Source organism: Engystomops pustulosus, chromosome 5 (assembly GCF_040894005.1).
Source record: "Engystomops pustulosus chromosome 5, aEngPut4.maternal, whole genome shotgun sequence".
NCBI classification, from domain to species: domain Eukaryota; kingdom Metazoa; phylum Chordata; class Amphibia; order Anura; family Leptodactylidae; genus Engystomops; species Engystomops pustulosus.
The window spans coordinates 194049771-194077768 of NC_092415.1; the positions used below are offsets into that span (position 1 = coordinate 194049771).

At 46.2% G+C, this 27998-nt stretch overlaps 1 protein-coding gene across 3 annotated transcripts; it reads right to left on the reverse strand.

The window, feature by feature from the left end:
* Positions 1-455: 455 nt before the first annotated feature.
* Positions 456-27972, reverse strand: STAM (signal transducing adaptor molecule). Of its 3 annotated transcripts, none has more exons than XM_072154216.1 (14): positions 27776-27971; positions 19541-19625; positions 17802-17877; positions 15954-16049; positions 12729-12875; positions 12324-12414; positions 11696-11882; positions 11172-11266; positions 8873-8961; positions 8574-8661; positions 7570-7624; positions 6009-6162; positions 5749-5921; positions 456-2429 (listed from the first exon to the last, which is right to left on the reverse strand). In XM_072154216.1, the coding sequence occupies exons 1-14, from the start codon at positions 27813-27815 to the stop codon at positions 2216-2218; spliced, it is 1590 nt and encodes a 529-aa protein (XP_072010317.1). In that variant the 5' UTR covers positions 27816-27971; the 3' UTR covers positions 456-2215. The 3 variants fall into 3 exon arrangements, with proteins under 3 accessions (XP_072010317.1, XP_072010319.1, XP_072010318.1); XM_072154217.1 differs by having other exon boundaries at positions 2290-2429; positions 5744-5921; positions 27776-27972; XM_072154218.1 differs by lacking the exons at positions 15954-16049; positions 17802-17877; positions 19541-19625; positions 27776-27971 and adding an exon at positions 12958-13054.
* Positions 27973-27998: the final 26 nt, after the last annotated feature.

Below are 27998 nucleotides of genomic sequence, written 5' to 3' on the forward strand. Positions count from 1 at the left end.
GCAGCACAAGTTTTGATACATCTCCCCAATTTGGTCCATGTGTGTAATAAACTCTGCTCCTTTCCTGACAAGCAGGGCAAGAATCTACTTCTATTGGTTGTACAGCTAAATCGCTAACATTTATTGTCGGGGGCTTCCCTTTAAAAAAAACTAAGGAAATGGAAAATAATTTAAAAAAAAAAAACCACACAGACACAAAGTAGATCAAGCGACTCAGGATACTGATGTAATAAGTTTATAATGCACAGACATTTCTAATGACTCGATAATAAAACAAAAACACAAAATGTAATAAACGGAAGTCGGCAAAAGACTGAAATCAGAATTTTTTTTTCTTTTTACCCGAGTAAAGAAATAACTTATTTACTAAATTAAACATTTCTATACAAGTGTATTATAGTTATGTACAAGTGTAGCCATAAAAAAACGGATCCACAGAGAAATTAAAAACACTGCGATTAATCGTCATTCCAGATTTCAGAATTTTTTTTTTTTCTCGGTATAATTATCCCTTTTTTATTGAATTGAAAACAAAAAAATGTTAAAAAGAAGACACATCATCGCCCAATATACTGATCTAAAGGGTTTCACTTCTCGCCCCGTCCTTCTTTGGCGTCAAACCTGTCACCTATACTCCAAGTTATGTTTTATTGGTAAAACCTTATGTATTACCCAATTACCCATAACAGCAAAGTCAGACTTAAAGGGGTTGTACATAATAATAAAAAAAAAACACACACACAAATTCCCCTTCTCCCCTAGAAATAGCGCCGCCACCATTGTCCAGGCTCTGTCTGGTATTGCAGATCATTCTGCTTTGCTTTAAAGAGGATGTAGTGCAGTATCGAACCAGGTTGTTTAAAGGGTTTTTTTATTTTTACCCGGGTGCTCCAGTGTTTTCGGGCATGTACAACGAGCAGTTACGGGGGAGGGGTGTATGTCTAAAAAACAGAATTACCAGAGCAATCCATGGAGCTGGAGCAAGGCAAGTATGTTTTTTTCTACCACCCCTTTCCAGGCCCACCCCCTACCCACCAAAAAACCCGTTTGGCGCTGTGTATGTGAAGTAGAGTAGGTGATCCTGTATTCTAATCCCAGACAACAGCTTTCAAGTCATTTTTGCCGTAATTAAAAAACGTAATTAGTGTCTACTCGTTGCAGGACCCCAGTGGTCGAGCATGTGCACTGCTGCTCTATCTACACTCTATGGGACTGCTGAAGACAGCCAAGGCCTGTAGGTGGCGATCATCAGCAATCCCATAGGTTTTGAATAGAGTCACAGAACGGCTCTTTACAGGGGTCACGTCTAGTGTCCTAGTCACAGGTGACAAAGGGCTGGAGATGAGCGGATTTCATTTCTCTGTGCTACCTGGACATAACGACGGATTGGCGGACCAATCATATCGATGGCTAGCTGCAAGGGACGTCAATTTGCCGGATTGGCTGTTTGGTAAATTATATCCAGGTCGTGTGGCCGAACCCCAAAATGTGGAAATCAAGTCCTATCACCTCTACATGAGAGTCTATTAGAGTTGAATGGAGCACCTAGGAGGTGAAAGGGATTATTGGGGGGATTCCTATGATCAATCCCCCCACCAATCGAAGACTTATCACCCATCCTGCAGCCATGTTATAAACTCCTGACAACCCCTTTAATTATCAACAAACAGCACTTCATGGCTCAGCCATATCAATCCTGCCGGGTGTCCAAAAATCCTGGATCGTCACTGTAATGCCGATGCATGTTACAGGGGTGTAAAGTCAAGAACAAATGTTAGAACCAGATTTAAGATCGTAAGCCAACCGATTGGACGATCAGATGTATAACAGAAAGGGTCACAAGGGCGGGGCTTCCGCTGCTACATGTGGCCCTAGAGCTGATCATATACAATACAATGTTGTTCTCTGGACAGGACCATACCATTATGTGCACTATATGGTCACCATGAATAAAACACCATGACGTCACGATATCCGCATCACGTATATGCATGGAGAACCGGGACGCCGCGACTACTAGATTCTCTCATTATAGTGTATTATACAGGGGGGGGGGGCGTTAAAGGGATCAGTGGAAACCTAAAACCTTCGCTTAAGAAATGGGTTTGGCTAATAAGTGAAATTAAAAGGGCAAGGTTTTTAATGACGGGAGAGGTGACATCACAGGTATTATATAGGTGCTACGACTAGGATAGAGAGTCCAGGCTTCGGGGATTTATAGAAGAGCCTTCTGGGAGTAGCTCTGTGGTTGATCTTGGCTGGCGGCGGAGGGCGACAGGGTTGTAGAGGGTAGTGTATAGTTTGGGACTTGAGACATGTTCGTACCAGTCTGATAAATAGAGAGGTCTATGGCAGCGTTGGGATTTGGCGTGTATCCGGGAGCCGGGCCGGCGTAGGCGCTTCCTGCCACGGGGCCGACAACTGCGGGCCTGAAAGACAATAACGGATGATTGTTTTATCAATGTATTGTTTCACATTTGCACTTTTGCTACTGGCTAATAATCTAAATTTCATTTCCTGATTTGCGGAGTAAGAGTCTGCAACGTCCCATCTGAGTCATAGCTTTCCGCCTAAATAGTAACCGCAATAACTCTCTTCTGCCCAGATATGTTAGACCCCGAGCGAGTGTGATGCATCCAACTCGCATGGCACCCGCAACGTGTGCTGGTTGTAAGGTCCGGCCCAAACACTGAGCAACCGGACCTACACTCAGATGAGCTTGGCAGGATCCTGTTACTTGTATCATGTGTATATAGCCTGTTCCAGTACATGGTCCATAAATGACTTGTGTGATGAAAAAATCTGCTGCGGATTATGTAGTGTTTCGCTACAGGACCCGCTTCGTCATCTCACCTACTAGGCTCCGGGTGTGTGCACAAATTAACCCCTTGGATCCCGAGGCAACTTGCCAGCTACGTCGGAGGTCTGTGCATGCTCGGCTCTGCATACAATCATACATATGGGGAGCCGCGCATCGTCACTGCGACCACAGCTTGTGCGCAAGCAAGACCAGGAAGCGCACCAGGGACGCCAAAGGATGTGGGGCAGCAGAGGCTACTGGGGCGTGGAATAGCCTTTGATTCGCACTCCACACCGCAGTAAACTTTTCCAATAATTAGCATTTTTGTTAGATGTGTATAGAAAGTGTATATCAACTCCTGCGACAGCCGTGAATTAAAGTAAAACTGTTTAAGGCACAAAACAAAAGGAAGAACCTACCATTGGATCTATCTCAGTAGATAGATTGCTGACAGTAGGTTTCCTTTAAACAATGTTCTTAATCATGGTTATACCAAAAAATTCAGTCCCATCCTTATATGTATATATATATATATATATATATATATATATATATATATATATATATATATATATATATATATATATATATATATATATATATATATATATATATCCGTTTCCGGCACCAACCTAATAGCGGTGAATCTGGAGAGTTATAAAATGCGCTATATACAAAGATGGGGGCTTCTTTGTATAAACCTGCGGCTGTCGGGGCGACAGATTGTTGCTCACCAATGTTGTCATAGTGAGCGACAAACACAGTCAAGATGGCGCTGCCAGCTGTTACAGGCTGCCGGTAAGTAAAGGGTTAAAATGTGCGATCAGTGCCAGCACCGATCACAGGTGTTAACGGTGGGTATTTGCTGCAATATGCAGAAAACAAGCGGTCTGTATGGAGAGGGCTCATGGTATGGATACTACACGGCACTCAACATTAATCGCATCGGGTGGAAAATTAAATTACCACAGCATCGAGATAATGTCTCAGCTCAGCCTGTGAGTCCTCTACATACACCGCTTGCCGGACGCTGACGTAATATTACCTTGGTTTGCTGTAAGGGGCTAATTGCGGATGAAATATAAAAAATTTGGAATAACATATGATAGAATGTAACAAAATGTACTCCATTCTGAATATATGGAGCCACAACGCGTAAGTAGGGCTCATATTCGGTTAATGAAATGAAAAGATACACGAAAGGGGCTGGGATGGCATTTTTTGTATAACCACGATAAAGAATTTTGTTTAGGCATTCGAAACATGACGCTTTTCATGCACGGAGAAATGATTTTATCCTGCAACCGGGGTGGGCCCTGGATTATTCGTCATTCTATCGAGCTTCAATAAAGAAACAAAGTCTGAGGTGCGTTCCTGCTCATACACTGCATCAATGGGTATGTGAACAGGCTTTATTCCCTCTTGCTCATTGCTTTTCGGAATCTTATTCCAATACATTTCCAATGACTATACTGCTCTGCGTTAGTTATACTGATTGCGATCTAGGCCCCTAATGTTTGGACCATACATGGTAAAACTTTTGGCCTTTTATATTTGCACGTTTTGGACTATGGATTATATTTTGCTGCTGAACAATGAATATAATTTTATGAATTGTAACATCTATTCCACTAACTGTGGTGGAATAGTGTAGTGCCATCTAGTGGCCCAGTGTGTGTCCATATTTGCTCTTTTTTTGGACTGTATTTATAAAAATAAATGATTAAATTGTTTCTCCGCTTTCAGCAAATATTTGATATTGTTTGTATAAGGAAAAGTTATCAAATTTTCCAGTATACTTTCTTTATCAATTCCTCATGGTTTCCTAGACCTCTGCTTGTTGTCCTTCTATAGAAAGCTTCTATGTTTACTTCCAGTGGATAGAAATCTGTCCATTGTCATGTGATGTCACACTGGTGCACGGCTCATTATATCCCTGGTCATGTGATGTCACACAGGTGCATGGCTCATTATATCCCTGGTCATGTGATGTCACACAGGTGCACGGCTCATTATATCCCTGGTCATGTGATGTCACACAGGTGCACGGCTCGTGATATCCCTGGTCATGTGATGTCACACAGGTGCACGGCTCGTGATATCCCTGGTCATGTGATGTCACACAGGTGCACGGCTCGTGATATCCCTGGTCATGTGATGTCACACAGGTGACACAGGTGCACGGCTCGTTATATCACATGGCTCTGATTACTCTCTATGATAATAACGGCTCTATGTACTGGAAGTAAACATATATAAGCTTTCTACAGCAAGCAGAGATCTAGAAAACCATGAGGAATTGATACAAAGTACAGACAGTCCCCGGGTTACATACAAGATTCTGTAGGTTTGTTCTTAAGTTGATTTTGTATGTAAGTCGGAACTGTAAAATATTATAATTGTAGCTCCAGAAAAAAATATGTTGGTCTCTGTGACAATTGGATTTTAAAAATGTTGGGTTGTCATAAGAACCAGGATTAACACTAAAGCTTCATTACAGACACCTGTGATAACTGTTATAGCTGATTATTGTAGCCTAAGGCTAAAGTACAGTAATTACCAACATCCAGAGGTCCGTTTGTAACTAGGGGTCATATGTAAGTCGGGTGTTCTTAAGTAGGGGACCGCCTGTATATTTGAAAATTGGATAACTTTTCCTTACATGAACCATATCAATTATATGCTGAAAGTGGACAACCCCTTTAAACATTATAAACTTTTTTTTCTGTCTACGGAATGCGTTAATTTTTGTAGGTTTTCTAGGTTGTATCAGGGAACGCATCCGGATGATGAACTGTATAAATATGGAAAAGACATTTTGTAGCAGTGTCATTCATTTCTAAAACCTGGAAAATCTGTTTTATGGTGCTGTAAATTCTACATATGTGGTGGTGGATGAATATCATGACTCGCATGCAATGTAAAGTAGAGAAATCTATTCACGTTACTTATAGGAGGCTTGAGGTGATTGGCTGGGAAGTTCGGAGGCTGTGGGAAGCACCGCCGCTGTCTGACTTAGAGACGGAAGCTGTTCTGGAGGAATGGGGTAGGTCTGTATGGGGCCCATCTGCGCGTTCCCGCTTACGAGATACGTGGCGTTCGGATGTTGTCCTTGATACGTCTGGAATGGAGACAAGGAAATAACATTAATGACCACAAGACGCTGACGAGTCCCTTCCTGCAGGATAACACAGAGTCCATAGATTACCTGCTGTGGAGGAGCCCCTGCTGGCGGCATGTAGTACTGCTGGTTCTGCATCTTGGCATACATGGAGTACATGGGATCTTCATTCATCAGCTTTGTGTATAGGGAGAGCGCCTCCATGACTTTCACATTGAGTTCTGAGAGTTCAGAGTGTTTCCTGTAAGACAAGAAGGTCGGTGATCAGCAGTGAACTGGCTATAGAAATATGAAGATATTGCATATCCTGATGTAGTCATAATACCAGAGATTGGGCAAAGCTGCCAAATAAAGTGCTGCTTATTACTGGATATTGATAGAAGACCTTTCACCACCTCACAAATGTGGTAATGAATATACATCTCTTACACAGATTCAGGAGCACTTTGAATTTTTTTTCTAGCCCCCACGGTGATGGAGATATCAGTCCCAGTATCTGACCATTGTAATCCTCTCTACTGTCAGAGGGGAGATACTAGAGAAGATGAGGGAGGCGTGTGTTATGCCAGTTTTCTAAGTGTCCCCTAAGTGTCCCCCTAAGTGTCTAACACCCCCCCCCCCTCCTCCTCCACTCCAGCAGCTACTCTCTGACAGTGGAGAGGATTATAATGCTCAGATACCAGGACTGAGATCTCAGCCATTGTAGAGGCTAAAAAATCAAAAAAATCTAAGTGCCTCTGAATCTGTGTAAAAGCCCCTACATTAATTGTATGTTCATCACCACATGTTTGAGGTGGTTAAATATTGTTTTTAATGTCCTTAAAAAGGGGTTGTACCAAGTTTACAAGTTAGCCCTTCATCTCAAGATAAGGGAAAACAATCTGATCAGTGAGAGTCCTACTGCAGGGTACCACCACCGATCAGGTGAACAGGATCTAAAGAATGGGGGCGATTCGTTTATGGAGCAGCAGCAGGTTGATCATGTGCACTGCCGCCCCATTCTATACTATGGGAGTGAAGGAAATTGGCAAGCGCAGCGCTCGGGTATCTCTCTGCAACTCCCATTCACTGTCTATGACAGTATTAACCATACACAAGAGCTATGTTCAGCAATTTCCCTTAATATTGAAAAGAGCGGCAGGGCTTGTACTCATCCCAAGACTCCATAGATCAATGAGAATGGGGCTCCCATTATCTGAATAGGTGGTGGTCCAAGCTATAAGCTTGTTATCCCCTGAGGATAGACCATCTTGTTACAATCCCTTTAACAGAGGTTTTCAAGGAACGTCACTCCAGTGTTTCTGGTCTTTGTTACCTGTCTTACTGGAAGTACCAGGAGTCACAAGACCCACTTTGAACAATCTGTGGCCTCCATAAGATGACGGGATGTAACTTGATCTTACTTCACTACTTAAGTCCTATGGTCCATAGTGGCTTCTGGTTGGCTGAAGCAGGTCCTGTGCCCCCTAAACTTCTGGCCAGATGGAGGTGCCAATGTATCTGATATATTACATTGACAGACCATTGATTTTAAGGAGTCCCATGTAATGCTCTGCTATCCCAGTGGTGGCGCTGCAGGGGATCGCTGCACTTGCTATTGCATGGGTTAAAGTCTGTAGCGGGGACGAAAACAATGTCAACAACCAACCTGTCAATATCTTCAAGCTTCTCATCGATCATCGGCCCCATCTGGTGACAAGCGGCTGACGAAAAAAAACACAAAAAGGAAAAACACAGTAAATTTTATGCTATGCCCAATAATAAAAAATAAACCCATGATTCAGGTCTCTGGTAATAGGGAGCAGTACTAGCAGGTTAGAAGTGAAGGGAACAGTTATGACATTGGATCAGTACTGAAAACCCTATACAGCGGCATAAAATTGCTAGATATCCCATCACTTTACAGTCGGTGAAAGTTTTGACTTTGGGCCACCTCAGTGGTTTAGTATTTTTTATCTTAAATTCTCAGTTTTCCACAGACCACACTGCTGCCAGACTTTACCCCCATTAAAAAGTAGCAGCCCCTCGGGTAGGGGATAAAATATCTTGTCTGGAATTGCTTGTTTTATGTGAAATCTCCCCCATTTACCTATTATAAAATCTCCGAGAAAGTCATGTGAAAACAAGAAGAGAGTCATCTTTGCCCGAGATGAGTCCCTTTTAGAGGCTGCCCACTGAATTTAGCTGCAGGTCACATACAACCAAGGTAATTAGCACAAATGTATGATATTGGAAGGGGAGGGAGCTTCAACTGGAAGGGGCTGCTTAAAAAAAAATAAAGATGTTCCGACGCCCTCCTCGTGTCCTGCGCTGCTGTCGCTCCGGTCCGCGTGCAATGTAAACAAACATGGCCGCCGGAGCAGTCCTGGATTCAGCTTCCGGCCGGACCCGACAACCATCCGGCCGCATACACAATGCTGTGAATAGGGACGGGTGGGCGTGGCCGACTGGAAGCTGAATCCAGGACTGCTCCGGCGGCCATGTTTGTTTACATGGCGCGTGGACCGGAGCGACAGCAGAATGGGACACGAGGAGGGTGTCGGAAGGTAAGTACATCTTTATTTTTTTAAGCAGCCCCCTCCCGGCCATCTTTTGTTTTTTTCATAACTCTTGGACAACCCCTTTAAGGAGACGCGTCTTGTTCCCTCTCACCTTCAAGATGGATTAGATCTGCAGGATCCGGTAAGCCATCGGTAGGATCTGCGCTCTGTAACATCTGTAGTAACTGATCCATCTTCTCCTGTAACATGAAAATACATCAAATCAGATGTTAATGCTGCTTTAACATATGACAATTTAATTAAAAAAATTTAAAAAAAATTTAAAAAAAGGTAGCAAACAATGCGTGTATAGGATGGTCATTAATCACATACACTGTGGCTACCATGATAGTGTATATCATGGAGGATTTGAGCAAATAATACAAAACATGTTAAACGTGCCCAGTTTACCTCATCAATATATACTGGTTCCGGTTCTGGTTCTATGGTCTCCACTTGGACTTCATCACTAAATTGTACAGTCTTCTTCTCAGTCTTCACTGGAAAATAAGCATCCACAACGTTATCATGACCAATATATCCAAAGAAAAACAGAGTGGATACCCACCAGTACAGGCAGTCCCCAGGTTACATACAAGATAGGGTCTGTAGCTTTGTTCTTAAGTTGAATTTGTATGTAAGTCGGAACAGTATACTTTATCATTGTAACCCCAGCCATATTTTTTTTTTGTCTCTGTGACAACTGGATTTTAAAAATGTTGGGTTGTCATAATAATCAGGATTAACAATAAAGCTTCATTACAGACACCTGTGATAACTGTTACAGCTGATTATTGTAGCCTGAGGCTAAAGTTCAGTAAATAACCAACATCTAGAGGTCCGTTTGTAACTAGGGGTCGTATGTAAGTCGGGCATTCTTAAGCAGGGGACCGCGTGTATTCCCTAAGGCCACCATTTACAATGATGGGCATATCCTGCTCCAGTGATGGAGACAGTAGTATTTATTGGAAAAACTTTATTAAAAATGCATGTTTCTTAAAGGGGTTTTACATCAAGTCTTGTGACTTAAATGCAAGTGTAGCCACCAGCCTGAAAAAATCTAACTACGCAGCAGGTTTGTGTATACATATGAGGATTTGGATTCACATGTGGTGGCCATGACAACGCATGACAGAAACAAGCAGACATAATAATCTGTCAGTGGTGCTGCCTCAGGTTTTGGGCCAGTAACTTCTGAAGAGATGACATCACAGTGTAGAATCTGATTTGCACTTTTACATTTTCCTCGTTGACAAACTACGTAGAACTGACGCAGCGGTAATTTATGAAAATGTCTCTATTGCCCATAAGGACCAATCACAGCAAGGCTTTTATTGTGTAGTCTGCTTTTGAAATCTGTAAGCTGCAATGTGATTGGTTGCTTTGGGCAGTTTTTCATTCCCTGGCATGGGCCTATGATTAAAGGGGCGGGCCACTTTACTTCATGTTTTTTGTAAAGTGTGTGTAAGTGTAGGGGGCATATTAGGCAATTTACCAATATACATCTAGTAATAGTTCTGCTCCACTTTCTTGATATGTAAAGTGAAGCCTCCTGTCTGTTACCTCATCAGCCAGAGATTCCGGACCATAAAATGGCGGCAGATGGAGGGTCATGCTATCTATAACTGTTCATGAACAATGCAATGAATATAAGAATAAGGTCCTGGCAGGGCGACTGCTCATGGACAGGTAGAGATCACATGACCCTCCATCTGCGGCCATTTTATGGACAGGAATCTCTGGCTGATGAGGTAAAAGACAGGAGGCTTCACTTTACATATCAGGAAAGCGGAGCAGAACTATTCATTACCTAATACCTAATATATTTACACACACATGTTACAAAAAACATGAGGTAAGATGGCCAACCCCTTTAACATATATGTCTTAGGCCAGATGTCCAGCAAGTGGTGTTCCCACATTATCAGCGCATGTTGAGTGTTGTAGTTCTGAAGCTAAAGATCACGTAGACAACATTGTCAGCCCTCCCTTATAGTACACCTTGTATAAATCTACAGTTTTCACACAACTTTTTCCACAAAATTTTCATTCCTATCCTTTTTACTGCAATACGCATTGGCAGGCGGCCATTTATAGCGGCCACATTCACTGACGCCAACTGGCAGCTAAATCCAGACCAGCTTCACATTAAAGCCAAGCGGGATTCCAGCGTATCTACTAATTTAGACACATGTCTGATCGGTAGTCACCAGCTGGTCAAAGTGGGATAAGTCCTCCACATGTGCGGAGAGTATCCGACGTGATTATTCTATGGGACGGGCGCCATGTGTCATCCATATGCTCATATTTAATATCCCAGCTGCTGGACAGACGCTAGCAATTTGTACTAGAGGTGGACATAGGGCCGGTATTAGAGATATTGGTGATCCACTTTCTATAAATCAAACAGAAACTTAATTTTCAGGCCTACGGAAACTTCATAACAAAGCATAAAATGATAGGGATTCTGCCCACTCCAAGGTCACACCGAGAAGATGAAGTACACTGCACCATTTCCTTATGAAAATCTGGGGCCTGAAGGCAAGGAAATCGTAATTTTTTTTATCAATATGCAAATGAGAATTCTGGTGCACAGTGGGTGTGGCCTCGTGATTCAGAGCACTAACACTTATCAGGCCACAATCCAAGCCTTCCCCACTTTTACCTGCAAGACCATATGTGACATATTTGGAATACAGCAACAACTTACTCATCTCCGGTTCGGCGGTCAGGTCTGCGGTGACAAAGTTGGAAGGAAATAATCCGACCCCTTCACTCGTCTCTCCTTTCCACCAATTCGGGTCACTAAAATATAAGTAATATAAGTAAAATATATGTTAAAATGCCATATGACTGAGGTCTACATGTCTGTCATTACACTTTTTTGGGACCACCACCAATCCTGAGAGTATAGGATAGAGGGGCCACAGCTGTAGTGTAGGGTGGTGCCCCCTTACCAGAACCTCTGATGAGATGCGGGCAACTTATGCACGTGCAAGGGGCTACATCGCAGGTTCCCGCACACTCCATGGCCTCAGCCCGATTGCATATGCGATTCTATGGAAATGCAAGCGAGTGGTAACCAGAACCCAGTGTCTTGCATTGTTTTTATTACAGATTGCATGCGTCGTAAGAAATGCATATGCGATCGGGCCAAGCCCACCCCTGTAGGCTAGATCTGATAAAACCCTAGAAAACCCCTTTAACTTTTAAAGTCCTAAAGTTAAGACGGACCTGTCATCCAGGACGGTGACTATCTCCCCAGCTTTAAACGTCAGCTCATTGTCCTCAGCAGCTTCGAAGTCGTAGATGGCCTGCACCTTCCGGCCCTCGGGCTTGGGATTGGACAAGTAGCTGGTGCTGGGGTACAGACTGGACACGGCACCGGGCTGCTTCTGCTCCTTTAGTGATAATTCAATGGCTGCAATAGAAAAGATACACTAAGAAATTGCTCAGCCACAACATTCCCAGCTCCCTCATACATCTTTCTATAGGTGCATGCCTGGCTCTGCTGAGAGTGCATGTGTCCGATTTTACCAAATAATTAAGCAGGTGAAATCTAACTCGTGTCACACACACACATACAGTTAGCTGAAATGGATCTAATCTGTATGATCGGCTTCAGCACAAATAAACCTGATACGATGAGGCCTCTTCACTCCTTATCATGCACAGCACTATACGTTGTACAGTGGCTGCACTTGGTACTGCAGTTTGTTCTATTTACTGGAATGGGGTTGTCCTAAAAACAGTCTACGGAGGCACCACATTGGGGAGTGCAGCAGATCAATGGGCTGACGGGTGTCAGATACTGATGACTTACCCAATACTGATAAAATGACCCCACATACTAATCACTTGCCTTTAGCGAGATCTTCCTCTTCTTTCTTGGTGGCCACAGTCCCGGGGTCTTTAGTCACTAGCGCGGGGCTCGCTTTAGCTTGTTCTGCCGCCTGTGAAATAAAACACAAGACACATTGGGGACACATGACATACACGCCACTCTAAAGGCCTATGGGTGACGTCACCAGGGGCAGTAATCTGGCGGCTTGCAATGTTGCAGGGGTAGCGGTCCGTGACTAGGACCATGAGGATGCAATATTCTGTAATGTTACACAAGGATATGTGCTGTATACAATTACCAATCTAGCACTGCAGTGTAACGTGGCAAATCTGTATTATTAAAAATCAACACTAGAGGGAGCTATGACCGGTGCCAAAATTATATGCATATAAAGGTGCGGAGCTAGTGACTGCGCACCGGTACCTGTGAGCCGACAGCAGGGAAGGTGACTCCCTGTTCCTTCAGATTCTTGATCATGGCTGAAATGAGGCTGAGTTGAGGGTCGTTCTTGAACTCGTCGGCCCACTCCACCATCAGAGCTTTTAACTTTTCACAGACCTTTGGGTGACCCTGAAAGTCATGGAAAAAAAAAACAACATCTTAAATCCCTCGCTCTTCATAAAAGTTATAAAACCAAGAACTAGAGACTTACTGAGGGAAGGGCTGTAAGTACAAGGCTCTTAGATGGGACAGTTTACACTGTTAGTTAGGCAGGAAGTGTCGGTGGTCATGTGACTGCTATATTATCAACGGCCTCAACAGTCACAGGGGGCGGACAGTGATATTCACCTGTTCTGTCACCAATCTCCCTCCACAGTTTAGTCAGAAATCAGACACTTACCATCTAGCCTTTAGCGGACCTCAACTGCCGGGATGTGGCCCAAAACCAGACAGGGGAAAGGGGAGTACATGGTTGTTTTGTCTTTATTCACATCAAGTGTGGGTGGAGGGGTAATACATGGGGGAGGGGAGTTGCAGACATGGCTACAGATAGGGGACCAGTATATGTGGGGGGCTGTAGAAAATGTGGCGTTGTTATATCGCCTTTTTTGCAGCCCCCTCCTTATAACGAATCATCAATAAGTGCCCTTTTTACATCTTACATCATTGCTCATCCGGTTGTTATGTAATTTCTGTGGTGTCCTTAAAGGGGTTGTCCACTTTCAGCAAATAATAGATATTGTTTGGGTAATGAAAAGTTAAACATTTTTCCAATATACTTTCTGTATCAATTCCTCACCGTTTACTAGATCTCTGCTTGCTGTCCTGCTATAGAAAGCTTCTAGGTTTCCTTCCTGTAGATAGAAATCTGTCCATGAGCATGTCATGTCACACAGGTGCATGAGCCATAAATATCACATGGCTGTGTGATTACTCTATGATAATAAAGGCTTGGGCACCTGCGCGTCCATCACATGACCATGAACAGATTTCTATCCACTACAAGTAAACATAGAAGCTTCCTATAGCAGGACAGCAAGCAGAGATCTAGAAAACTGTGAGGAATTGATACCGAAAGTATATTGGCATAATAAATTGAATAACTTTTCATCACACAAACAACATCAATTATTTTCTTGAAGTGGACAACCCCTTTAAGGAGTCGGTAACAAAGAGGGGGTCTTGTGCAGCTGTTCAGCCAATCAAAGCTAAGATTGCAACATCATCATATGATTGGCTAAAAAGCTGCACATGACCTAGCAAGGAGCCTGGTGCCGCTGATACCAGATATTTCTATAAGTGCCCTTACACCTTTAAGTGATGCTTGTTTCAGCCAAGGACACAGCTGCTCTCACGGCTCGTACTTCTGTGAGCCTGGACCAGTTAAATGGGTCTTTATTTATAAAATTATAACATATATTTATATAAATTGAGTATTGAGTCCCATATAATATATATATATATATATATATATATATATATACAAACATACATACATACATGTTACATATTGGTTTTTAGTTTGACTAAAACGGTTCCGGTTCACAGGGTTTTTAAAGGAGATCTTTTTATCAAAATCCATCCTGATAAACCAGGGACATTACCCATAGATCCAGGCACCGGGACTGTGGAAATATTCTTATATTTATTATCCATGGCCTCCTTCTAATATCAACTTTTATAAATATGCTAATGAGCAATACGAGCTCTGGGGATGTTACCAGAGCCCCTCTGTGCTGTAGCTTTACAGGTTGCTACACGGTATCCTCCCCCCCCCCCCCTGCTCCCTTTAGAACCTCCCCCCTCCCATATTGTGAAATTACAGCAGGCAGGGGGGAAATTCTGAGGGAGCAGGGAGAGTGGGAACAGTGTTAAAGCATGTGAAGCACAGAGGGGTTCTGGTATTACCCACTAGAACCTTTATTAGCATAATTTAAAAGTTGATGTTAGAAGAAAGGAGGCCATGGATAACAAATATAAGAAGATTACCACAGTCCTGGTGCCTGGATCTATGAGTAATGTCCCTGGTTTATCAGGATGGATTGTGATGGTAAATTTCCTTTAACATCTTCAGGGCTGGACAAAATGTGTACATATTTTATTTATTGTATCAGCAATGTGATTTCTCAGTTTTTTTTCGGGACAAACATAAGATTATTTATAAATAAATTTTTACCTAAAAAAAAAAAAAAAAAAAAAAAAGGCTTAAAAAGTAGAAGAAAAATAAAAAAAAATAAAAAATATATTTTTCTGCCTGTAATATGGTGCTACCCTAAAGACATTTTAAAGCGTTTGTCACTATGGGCCACACATTTGTAAAGTTTTACATGTCTGTTTTAGGGTAAGTGAGTGTCATCTAGGATTAGATCAACAGTACAAGGGGGAAACTAATTTTTTGGGAAGGTTTTTATTTATTTATTTCTTTACTTTTCTTTTTGTTCCTCAAAGGTCAGAAAATAAATTTTGGGAAGTTTATTTTCTGCATTTTTTGACACATTGGGGCAGATTTACTTACCCGGTCCATTTGCAATCCAGCGGCGCGTTCTATGCGGTGGATTCGGGTCCGGCCGTGATGTATTAAGGCAGTTCCTCCTGGAACTGAAAAGCATCGGAACGCGCTCAAGTTCACCGGCCTATTCCTAGTGAAGGTAAGTGCAAGCTCCGCGACACATTTTTTGTTTTAAATGCGGCGGTTTTTCTGAATCCGTCGGGTCCGCTCCCCGATTTCCGTCACGTGCATGCCGGCGCCGATGCGCCACAATCCGATCGCGTGCGCCAAAATCCCGGGGCAATTCAGGGGGAAATCATCGCAAATCGGAAATATTCGGGTAACACGTCGGGAAAACGCGAATCGGGCCCTTAGTAAATGACCCCCATTATTTCTGTCTGGAGTGGAGGGTCCCCTGTAGACGCACACTATGGCGCTGGCTTTATGGACGGTGTTAAGAATCTGTATGCTGTCACCCCCCCCCCCCAGAATATTTCTTAAATATATAGAGGAAACAATGTGGTGACACACGTGTCCTGCATTCATTACATTACATCCGTATGCGTTAGGCAATACATGGGGGTCATTGTCTTGACATGCAGCACATATATACAGCCCGTATGTCCTTATCTCCGGGGATGCACACATTACATACACACCATGTGACAGGACGGACAAAGGTGAACTGCACACATGGTGGAGGGCGCGGGCAGCCTCACCTTGTTTAATACACTGCTGACCTCACTGGCAAAGTCTCGGGAGCAAACTTCCAAGTGAAATATCTTCCCGCAGTTTGATACACAAGCTCCGAGCAGCTGGAAGAGAAGAAGAGAAAATAAGGAAAAATGACAAATCTGAGAAAATATGACTGCAGTACTACTACCCCCAGTGTAAATTATACAGAGAGATCGTCCCATGGGGAACTGAAGCTCGGGGAGCACCTGTCACTCAGCATTTCACATGAGCGACCTCGCAGGATACGTTACACCGCACTGAATACAATGAGACCACAACACAGAGGTCCTGACTGCACGAACTTCCCTAATTATCTGGTGGTTTAGTATTCGAAAACCTGCTGAAAGGACAATGCCATGTTTATTATCATGTGACATCACTGTGTACATTATCCCTGTACTGTGACATCACTGTGTACATTATCCCTGTACTGTGACATCACTGTGTACATTATCCCTGTACTGTGACATCACTGTGTACATTATCCCTGTACTGTGACATCACTGGGTGCATTACCCCTGTACTGTGACATCACTGGGTGCATTACCCCTGTACTGTGACATCACTGGGTGCATTACCCCTGTATTGTGACATCACTGGGTGCATTACCCCTGTACTGTGACATCACTGGGTGCATTACCCCTGTACTGTGACATCACTGGGTGCATTACCCCTGTACTGTGACATCACTGGGTGCATTACCCCTGTACTGTGACATCACTGGGTGCATTACCCCTGTACTGTGACATCACTGGGTGCATTACCCCTGTACTGTGACATCACTAGGTGCATTACCCCTGTACTGTGACATCACTGTGTGTATTATCCCTGTACTGTGACATCACTGTGTGTATTATCCCTGTACTGTGACATCTGTGTGTATTATCCCTGTACTGTGACATCTGTGTGTATTATCCCTGTACTGTGACATCTCTGTGTGTATTATCCCTGTACTGTGACATCTCTGTGTGTATTATCCTTGTACTGTGACATCACTGTGTGTATTATCCCTGTACTGTGACATCACTGTGTGTATTATCCCTGTACTGTGACATCACTGTGTGTATTATCTCTGTACTGTGACATCACTGTGTGTATTATCCCTGTACTGTGACATCACTGTGTGTATTATCTCTGTACTGTGACATCACTGTGTGTATTATCCCTGTACTGTGACATCACTGTGTGTATTATCCCTGTTCTGTGACATCACTGTGTGTATTACCCCTGTACTGTGACATCACTGTGTGTATTACCCCTGTACTGTGACATCACTGTGTGTATTATCCCTGTACTGTGACATCACTGTGTGTATTATCCCTGTACTGTGACATCACTGTGTGTATTACCCCTGTACTGTGACATCACTGTGTGTATTACCCCTGTACTGTGACATCACTGTGTGTATTATCCCTGTACTGTGACATCACTGTGTGTATTATTCCTGTACTGTGACATCACTGTGTGTATTACCCCTGTACTGTGACATCACTGTGTGTATTATCCCTGTACTGTGACATCACTGTGTGTATTATCCCTGTACTGTGACATCACTGTGTGTATTATCCCTGTACTGTGATATCACTGTGTGTATTATCCTTGTACTGTGACATCACTGTGTGTATTATCCCTGTACTGTGACATCACTGTGTGTATTATCCCTGTACTGTGACATCACTGTGTGCATTATCCTGGTACTGTTAGTGTACTATAGAGTATTACAGTATTATCTCCCTCTCTGAGATGATATAAGACGTCCTCCTGCACTTCCCATGGTCTGTGCTGCTCTCGGATAATGGTGTAAGATTGCAGCCTCCTGGTAGAACACTTACGGTAAGTGCCTGCATCGCCACGTGGGGGTCTTTATGGTTCACTCGCTTCATAATGGAGCGGAGACAGTCTTTAGGCCTGGGGAAAAACAAAAACATTATTTCAGTCCCTGCAACAATTTTTTCCTTTTCAGATCCATTTATTCCCACTGCAAAATAGAGAGCTTGCCGCCTGCGTGTTCTCTGTGTATCCCCCCCTCTTGCCGCTCCATAGATGATATATGGATGATTTTCAATGATAATTATATATCTATCCTAGTACAGTATTTTGAGTCTATGCACTTTTTAGCAAGAAAAAAAACAGTCATTAGGTCACATGCTTCCTACATCACTGCAAGGTCCTTAAACCCTCTCATGGTGCCAGGGGATAGGCCAGAGAAGAGTGTGTTCCTGTGTGTGTGTGTGTGTGTATAGCAGTGATAAGTGCATTCCTTTACCGTATGTGTGTGTATATAGCAGTGATGAGTGTGTTCCTCTAAAGGCCCCATGCACACGTCCGCATCATGACAGCGTATAGCAATTCTGAGTGTGTTCCTGTAAGCGTGTACAACAGTGATGAGCGGGGATAGCTGTGTATAACTGTGATGAGTGTGTTCCTGTTAGGGTATATAGCAGTACGGAGTGTGTTCCTGTGAGCGTGTATAGCAGTGGATGAGTGTGTTCCTGTTAGGGTATATAGAAGTGCTGAGTGTGCACTGCTATACACGCTCACAGGAACACACTCTTCACTGCTATACACGCTCACAGGAACACACTCTTCACTGCTATACACGCTCACAGGAACAGAGTGTGTTCCTGCTAGGGTATATACCGGTAGCAGTGTTGAGTGTGTTCCTGTGAGCGTGTACTGTAGTGATGAGCGGGGATAGCTGTGTATAACTGTGATGAGTGTGTTCCTGTTAGGGTATATAGCAGTGATGAGTGTGTTCCTGTGAGCGTGTATAGCAGTGCAGAGTGTGTTCCTGTTAAGGTATATACCGGTAGCAGTGATGAGTGTGTTCCTGTGAGCGTGTATAGCAGTGCAGAGTGTGTTCCTGTTAGGGTGTATAGCAGTACGGAGTGTGTTTTTGTTAGGGTGTATAGCAGTAATTAGTTTGTTCCTGTTAGCAGGTATAGCAGTGTTCAGTGTGTTCCTATGAGCGTGTATAGCAGTGTGGAGTGTGTTCCTATTAGCATGTATAGCAGTGATGAGTGTGTTCCTGTGAGCGTGTATAGCAGTGCAGAGTGTGTTCCTGTTAGGGTATATACTGGTAGCAGTGATGAGTGTGTTCCTGTGAGCGTGTATAGCAGTGAAGAGTGTGTTCCTGTTAGGGTGTATAGCAGTTCAGAGTGTGTTTTTGTTAGGGTGTATAGCAGTAATTAGTTTGTTCCTGTTAGCAGGTATAGCAGTGTTCAGTGTGTTCCTATGAGCGTGTATAGCAGTGTGAGTGTGTTCCTCTGTGTGCATGTATAGCAGTGTTGAGTGTGTTCATGTGAGTGAATTATTTAGCAGACCTGAGTGAGTGTAGCATATGATTGCTTCTACCTCTGGTATCAGAAATACTGAGATAGAAAGATCTCATCTCCTTGGCTGAGCTGCAGTTACCCAGTCTGACCACTACAAGGCGGATGGAGCCACTCTTCTAGTACTGTCCCATGTGGTTTTTTTGGTGAGGGTCCATATCAATATATGTAAACTAGAAACCCCCTCATTGCTGTCACTAAGCAGAGAACAGGATCATATAAGGATATCGAGCACTTACCCCGTACGGGCCTGCCCAACTTTATCACATAGGTCCAGGATGAGCCCCCAGTCCTCAGCCGTGTTGAGTTCACTTGTAGCTTTTTCTGTCATTAAAATCAGAAAAATTTGTTACCAAAAATACCTCACTATATACAACATTTCCAGAGAAAAATGTAGTATTTCCTCTAGATATGAAAATTGAATTGTGAAATTGTGTGGACACATATTAATAATCTGCATTGTGTGTGTCATATTGTGTTATTTTGGGAACCGAAGCAAAAACTGTGTCCTGACTTCAGGATGAGACTACGAATACGGTTTGTTTGTAGTCTGTAACCATGGAGATGCAAATGTCTCTATACAGAGCTGCCCTTGTCACACGCTCACGGATAAAGTAAAACATAAAACAATCACATTAAAACCACAGCAAAACCACATGTGGGTCTTCTGCTGCTCCAACTATGGTGCCCTTAACCCCTTCTCCGCCACAACCATGTGAGATTTTTGTTTCCGTAATAAAACACCACAAATCGAGAAAGAAAAAAACTTTGAGGTTATCAGCAATTTACATAAGTATCTGCTTTTCAGTCATCTGACAGTCACCTGGTTATTATTTATGATAACTATGAAACTAGATAATTCCGGAATGATGAAGGAGATGGAAACGGTGAGGAGGACACTTGGGCTATGCCGGTTCAGTCCATGTCTACAAAAGACTTATTAAAGGAGATGGGGTAAAGCAGACCCCTGCTGACAATTTCTGTGTGTGGGCGGGGTAGTTTGGACACTCACTACCAATCACTGTGCGTGGGAGGAGTAATCAGGACTCTCACTGTCAATCACTGTGGGTGGGTGGGGTAATCAGGACTCTCACTGCCAATCAATGTGTGTGGGTGGAGTAATCAGGACTCTCACTGCCAATCACTGTGTGTGGGCGGAGTAATCAGGACTCTCACTGTCAATCACTGTGTGTGGGCGGAGTAATCAGGACTCTCACTGCCAATCACTGTGTGTGGGCGGAGTAATCAGGACTCTCACTGCCAATCACTGTGTGTGGGCGGAGTAATCAGGACTCTCACTGCCAATCACTGTGTGTGGGCGGAGTAATCAGGACTCTCACTGCCAATCACTGTGTGTGGGCAGAGTAATCAGGACTCTCACTGCCAATCACTGTGTGTGGGCAGAGTAATCAGGACTCTCACTATCAATCAATGTTTGTGGGCGGAGTAATCAGGACTCTCACAGTCTCCCCTAGGAGTCCCGTAACTATTTACTCTCTGCCCACATAAAAATGACATAATCACCCAAGGGCTCAGCTTTCCCATCTTTATCACATTCTGCTCTGCATAAAGCAGCAAAAACCAGCTGACGGGTTCCCTTTTAGAGTTGGAGGAAGCTGCTCTAAGCTGGTTTACAGAACGCAAGAGAAAAACCACAGAGAGTAAATAACAGAAGACTCGTAGAATAATGACGATAATGGATCATCCTGGATTTGAGGTAAAAATGATGAATGTTTTGTCAAGTGCGGGCGGCCTAATGTACACGACCTCCGAGAAAATCACAGCAAAAGTGCTGAATATTCAGCTGCAATCAGACAAAAATCTCCCGTGGTGGGGGCTAAAGCCGTCATATAACCCCCCCGGTAAAGTAACACCTATACTTATATATCTCATATACCAGGCAGGTCTATCAGGGGGCCACCATGCCACGTGCCTCCTGACTGTGGTCTGTACCTCTAGTGAGAGACCCCATGCTTATTAAAGGGCCGGAGCACAACAAATGGCTCCTGCAACCACCCATGTTTTAAGGGTCCTTTGCCCAAATATTTCCGTGTATTAGAGGAAATCTAACATTAAAATCCATCCTGATAAACCAGGGACATTACTCATAGATCCAGGCACCGTGACTGTGGTAATCTCCTTATATTCATTATCCATGGCCTCCTTCCTAAAATCAACTTTTAAAATTATTCTAATGAGCCCAAAGGGATTACCCTAGCCCCTCTGTGATCTGGCTTTATAGACGGTTATATTGTCTCAGCTTCCCCCTGGCTTCCTACTGCACAGCAGGGGAGAGAGTTAGACTTGATCTCAGAGGGGCTCATTTGAATAATTTTATAAGTTGATTTTAGAAGGAAGGAGGCCATGGATAACAGACATAAGAAGATTACCACTGTCCCGGTGCCTGAATCTATGAGTAAGTGTCCCTGATTTATCAGGATGGATTTGGATGGTAGATTTTCTTTAAGGCTGCGGTCAAATGTGCAACACTAGCAGAACGTGTTACTACGGCATTAGGGCGCGTTAACAAATGCGTTACGACAGCTGAGAAGAGAGTTCTCTGATTACATTGCTGTCACCATTGCATTTGCAAAACAATGCATTAACGCAAACTTAACACACATGTTAACATAGTGTTAACAAACACATGCGTTATTGTTGTCTTAACGCATGCGTTTTGTAAACGCACGATCAACAGCAATGTAATCAGGCAAATTTTCTCAGCTGTTTGAAAACACATTTGTTAACGCCATGTTAAGTCTATTATTTGCTCATGTACTTGACCTCATATTCCCGTTTGCCGCCTGCCCTGACCTCCACCTAGTTATCACAAAACTGTCTGCACCCTCTGATGAAGGATTCTACCTCCGCCTCGTTAGTATATCCTAAAGTCCTGGAGTCACGTGTCATCTACTGCTGATGATAAAAGTCTAGACCTATGAAGAGGGGGGGGGGTTAAAGGTCCCAATAGCAACAAAAACTCACTCTCAAAATCCTCAGACATAACCTCTTCCTGACTGTAAGACAACTGGCTGGGGGAGCTCTGACTGCGCCTCTGACACTTATACCATAAGACACCAGGAGGGAGAAGAGTTACTTATACCATGCAGTAAAACAGTCTCTGCTGCAAAAGTATTAGCCGTCTGAGAATATCTGGGGATATTATTATCTATAATGGTTTCAGTATAAGCAGGAGAACTACCCAGCGCCCCCCCCCCCCATTGTAATGACTCGTTAGAGGGTCCGTCCCGTATGACTGACTCTGTGCTGGATGGATTAGATTCTGCTGAGCAGCCGGAGGAAGGACAGCTATTTCCTTTAAGAGTTCCACATTCCAGGGTGAGGAGTGACCACCCATTATCCGAGGTCAGGGAGCGCGTCCCCCGCTGTGCCCCTTACAGACACTTGCTGGGCACATGTTTTATTACTCCACTGCAGATTAATATCTGTAATAAGGAGTCCATCATAGGGACTGACAATGATGAAAACAGACAACCCCTTTAAGAAAACGGTATAAAAATCCGGCTATATAATATCTCATTACACATCCTCTGCTCTGTATCTCTCCGGGTAACATATGGTATTGGATTACAATGTGGTGCCATTACCCAGCAGCACAATCTGTTTCCGCATTGTACAGGTGTGGAGCAGGGGCCCCGATCAATACCTGCGGGGGGTTAATACTTTACAGCATGTCACACACGGCCCTAATAGGGACTGACAACATCTGATCCACCAATTACTAGACGTCTCCCGTGACTTGCTGATACTTGTAGTGTGAGGCTGCACCACATATACGATTCGAGCCAATCCTCGAAATTTAAGGGATTGTCCATTATCAGAGTAAGGTTTGTATTTTCTATAAATGGTGCCAAATTTTTCCCATTAACAGTGCCTGGTATCACAGCTTAGCCTCCGGAGCGGAGCGAGGGTGAGGTGCAGTACCGGAGCGAGGATGAGGTGCAGTACCGGAGCGAGGGTGAAGTGCAGTACCGGAGCGAGGGTGAAGTGCAGTACCGGAGCGAGGGTGAAGTGCAGTACCGGACCGAGGGTGAAGTGCAGTACCGGAGCGGAGCGAGGGTGAGGTGCAGTACCGGAGCGAGGATGAGGTGCAGTACCGGAGCGAGGGTGAAGTGCAGTACCGGAGCGAGGGTGAAGTGCAGTACCGGAGCGAGGGTGAAGTGCAGTACCGGAGCGAGGGTGAAGTGCAGTACCGGAGCGAGGGTGAAGTGCAGTACCGGAGCGAGGGTGAAGTGCAGTACCGGAGCGAGGGTGAAGTGCAGTACCGGAGCGAGGGTGAAGTGCAGTACCGGAGCGAGGGTGAAGTGCAGTACCGGAGCGAGGGTGAAGTGCAGTACCGGAGCGAGGGTGAAGTGCAGTACCGGACCGAGGGTGAAGTGCAGTACCGGACCGAGGGTGAAGTGCAGTACCGGACCGAGGGTGAAGTGCAGTACCGGACCGAGGGTGAAGTGCAGTACCGGACCGAGGGTGAAGTGCAGTACCGGACCGAGGGTGAAGTGCAGTACCGGACCGAGGGTGAAGTGCAGTACTGGACCAAGGGTGAAGTGCAGTACTAGTACTAGGATGAGGTGCAGTACCGGACCACTACAAGGATGAGGTGCAGTACCGGACCACTACAAGGATGAAGTGCAGTACCGGACCACTACAAGGATGAAGTGCAGTACCGGACCAAGGGTGAAGTGCAGTACTGGACCAGTACGAGGTGCAGTACTAGTACTAAGATGAGGTGCAGCACCGGACCACCACAAGGATGAGGTGCAGCACCGGACCACCACAAGGATGAGGTGCAGTACCGGACCACCACAAGGATGAGGTGCAGCACCGGACCACCACAAGGATGAGGTGCAGCACCGGACCACCACAAGGATGAGGTGCAGCACCGGACCACCACAAGGATGAGGTGCAGTACCGGACCACCACAAGGATGAGGTGCAGTACCGGACCACCACAAGGATGAGGTGCAGTACCGGACCACCACAAGGATGAGATGCAGTACCGGACCACCACAAGGATGAGGTGCAGTACCGGACCACCACAAGGATGAGGTGCAGTACCGGACCACTACAAGGATGAGGTGCAGTACCGGACCACTACAAGGATGAGGTGCAGTACCGGACCACTACAAGGATGAGGTGCAGCACCGGACCACTACAAGGATGAGGTGCAGTACTGGACCACCACAAGGATGAGGTGCAGTACTGGACCACCACAAGGATGAGGTGCAGTACTGGACCACTACAAGGATGAGGTGCCGCACCGGACCACTACAAGGATGAGGTGCAGTACTGGACCACTACAAGGATGAGGTGTAGTACCGGACCACCACAAGGATGAGGTGCAGCACCGGACCACTACAAGGATGAGGTGCAGTACTGGACCACTACAAGGATGAGGTGCAGTACTGGACCACTACAAGGATGAGGTGCAGTACTGGACCACTACAAGGATGAGGTGTAGTACCGGACCACTACAAGGATGAGGTGCAGTACTGGACCACTACAAGGATGAGGTGCAGTACTGGACCACCACAAGGATGAGGTGCAGCACCGGACCACCACAAGGATGAGGTGAAGCACCGGACCACTACAAGGATGAGGTGCAGTACTGGACCACTACAAGGATGAGGTGCAGCACCGGACCACCACAAGGATGAGGTGCAGCACTGGACCACCACAAGGATGAGGTGCAGCACTGGACCACTACAAGGATAAGGTGCAGTACCGGATCACTACAAGGATGAGGTGCAGTACCGGATCACTACAAGGATGAGGTGCAGCACCGGATCACTACAAGGATGAGGTGCAGCACCGGACCACCACAAGGATGAGGTGCAGCACTGGACCACTACAAGGATAAGGTGCAGTACCGGATCACTACAAGGATGAGGTGCAGTACCGGATCACTACAAGGATGAGGTGCAGCACCGGACCACCACAAGGATGAGGTGCAGCACCGGACCACTACAAGGATGAGGTGCAGCACCAGACCACCACAAGGATGAGGTGCAGCACCGGACCACCACAAGGATGAGGTGCAGTACTGGACCAGTACTAGGGTGGACCTATTTGTGGAACTAAAAAGATTTCTCTCTTTTGATCCTTAGGATCGCGCCTGTTGGTGCTTCTAGGTCATAAGCCGAGCTGCAATACCAAGCACAACCACCATATTATGTCGCTTCTGAAAATCCACATTTGTTTTCTGCCATGTTACAAGTCAAGCTAAGGGCGCGTTCACATTTGGCATTAACCCATGTGTTTTCAAACGCATCACAACAACTGAGAAGAATAGGTGGGACATCTAGATCCTCCCTAGCAGTAGGGAGCGCTGCCTTCCTTCTTGAGAACTCATTTGCATACTTTACCCAGAAAGCATTGCCAGAGTCTCTATTCCTCCTTCCTTGAGTACTGTGAAGGTTGTTGACCTTTTACATATCCACATCACTGCTCTCAAAGCCCAGCACCCTAGGATGAATAGTGGCCGTGCCCGGTATTGCAGCTCGGTTTTCTTCCCCCTATATGGGAGTGATCTGGAAAGCAGGATTGGGGGATCCGGGTATCGGGTCTGATATCGATGATCAATATCTACATCCTGGAAAATTCCTTTAAGAATGAGAAGCTCTCTGCTGTACCCCCGTACTCTGGATAGGGCACTGTAACGGAGCCTGACCTGCAGGGGCTGAGGAGACCCTGTAGTGTATGGTTACATGAGGCCACTTCCCTCCTCTGGACCCCGCGCTGGTATCCGGCGCCAAGGAGCGGGATATAAATCTGTGCCCCCCATTCATGTATCAATGGCCGGCTCTGTCTGTGGAGATACGCCCCTCCGCTGCCCGCACATCTCCAGCCACAATGGCCCTGACTTATTTACGGCCTGGCGTTGTGTCTGCGGGGACACCGGCCTCACGTCATGCACCGGCACAGACCAGGGCACAGGAGCCTCAGGGTTTGGGATAGAAAAAGACTTCTGAAAGTGCAGAGACAGGAAGAGAGGGCAACAGGTACAGAGCGGCAGCGGGTGAGAGGGCGGGGGCATCTCACTCTTCTGGGGGAGGGGCCAGGGTGGAGGTCCCTGCTGGGGGGAGGGGCCAGGGTGGAAGTTTTGGCTGGTGGAGGGGCCAGGGTGGAGGTTTCGGCTGGGGGAGGGGCCAGGGTGGAGGTTTCGGCTGGGGGAGGGGCCAGGGTGGAGGTTTCGGCTGGGGGAGGGGACAGGATGGAGATATTAGCTGAGGGAGGGGACAGGATGGAGATATTTGCTGGGGGAGGGGACAGGATGGAGATATTAGCTGAGGGAGTGGTCAGGCTGGAGCTTTCAGCTAGGAGAGGGGCCAGGATGGAGATATTTGCTGGGGGAGGGGCCAGGGTGGAGGTTTCTGCTGGGGGAGGGGCCAGGGTGGAGGTTTCTGCTGGGGGAGGGGCCAGGGTGGAGGTTTCTGCTGGGGGAGGGGCCAGGGTGGAGGTTTTCGGCTGGGAGAGGGGCCAGGGTGGAGGTATTTGCTGGGGGAGGGGCCAGGATGGAGATATTTGCTGGAGGAGGGGCCAGGGTGGAGGTTTTGGCTGGGGGAGGGGCCAGGGTGGAGGTTTTGGCTGGGGGAGGGGCCAGGGTGGAGGTTTCGACTGGGGGAGGGGCCAGGGTGGAGGTTTAGGACGGGGGAGGGGCCAGGGTGGAGGTTTAGGACGGGGGAGGGGCCAGGGTGGAGGTTTAGGCTGGGGGAGGGGCCAGGGTGGTGGTTTAGGCTGGGGGAGGGGCCAGGGTGGTGGTTTAGGCCGGGGGAGGGGCCAGGGTGGTGGTTTAGGCCGGGGGAGGGGCCAGGGTGGAGGTTTAGGCCGGGGGAGGGGCCAGGGTGGAGGTTTTGGCCGGGGGAGGGGCCAGGGTGGAGGTTTTGGCCGGGGGAGGGGCCAGGGTGGAGATATTTGCTGGGGGAGGGGTCAGGATGGTGGTTTCGGCTGGGGGAGGGGTCAGGATGGAGATATTTGCTGGGGGAGGGGTCAGGATGGAGGTTTCGGCCGGGGGAGCGGCCAGGGTTGAGATATTTGCTGGGGGAGGGGTCAGGATGGAGGTTTCGGCTGGGGGGAGGGGTCAGGATGGAGGTTTCGGCTGGGGGAGGGGCCAGGGTGGAGATATTTGCTGGGGGGAGGGGTCAGGATGGAGATATTTGCTGGGGGAGGGGTCAGGATGGAGGTTTCGGCTGGGGGAGGGGCCAGGGTGGAGATATTTGCTGGGGGGAGGGGTCAGGATGGAGATATTTGCTGGGGGAGGGGTCAGGATGGAGGTTTCGGCTGGGGGAGGGGCCAGGGTGGAGATATTTGCTGGGGGAGGGGTCAGGATGGAGATATTTGCTGGGGGAGGGGTCAGGATGGGGCAGTGTAGCAGCAGTGTCGGGCCGGCAGGGGCTGTTGCAGTGTAGTACCTGGCTTGTGGGGACACAATGGCTGAGGCCGATGCTGGTTTCTTACCTACATCAGGATCAAATGGGTTGGATGTGAAGAGCGGCATGGTGTGCGCACAGGGGAGGCTCTCTGCTGTGTCCTGCTCCTCCGGGCTCTGCTCAGCATCAGATCTCCGCACAGGACACCGCGCTCCCGGGTGTGCGCCGCCGCTGGATGCTGCTGAGCCAGGCTGAAGGACCTAGCGTGACGTCACGGTCATGTGATGACTCACGTGGATGGGAGGAGCCGC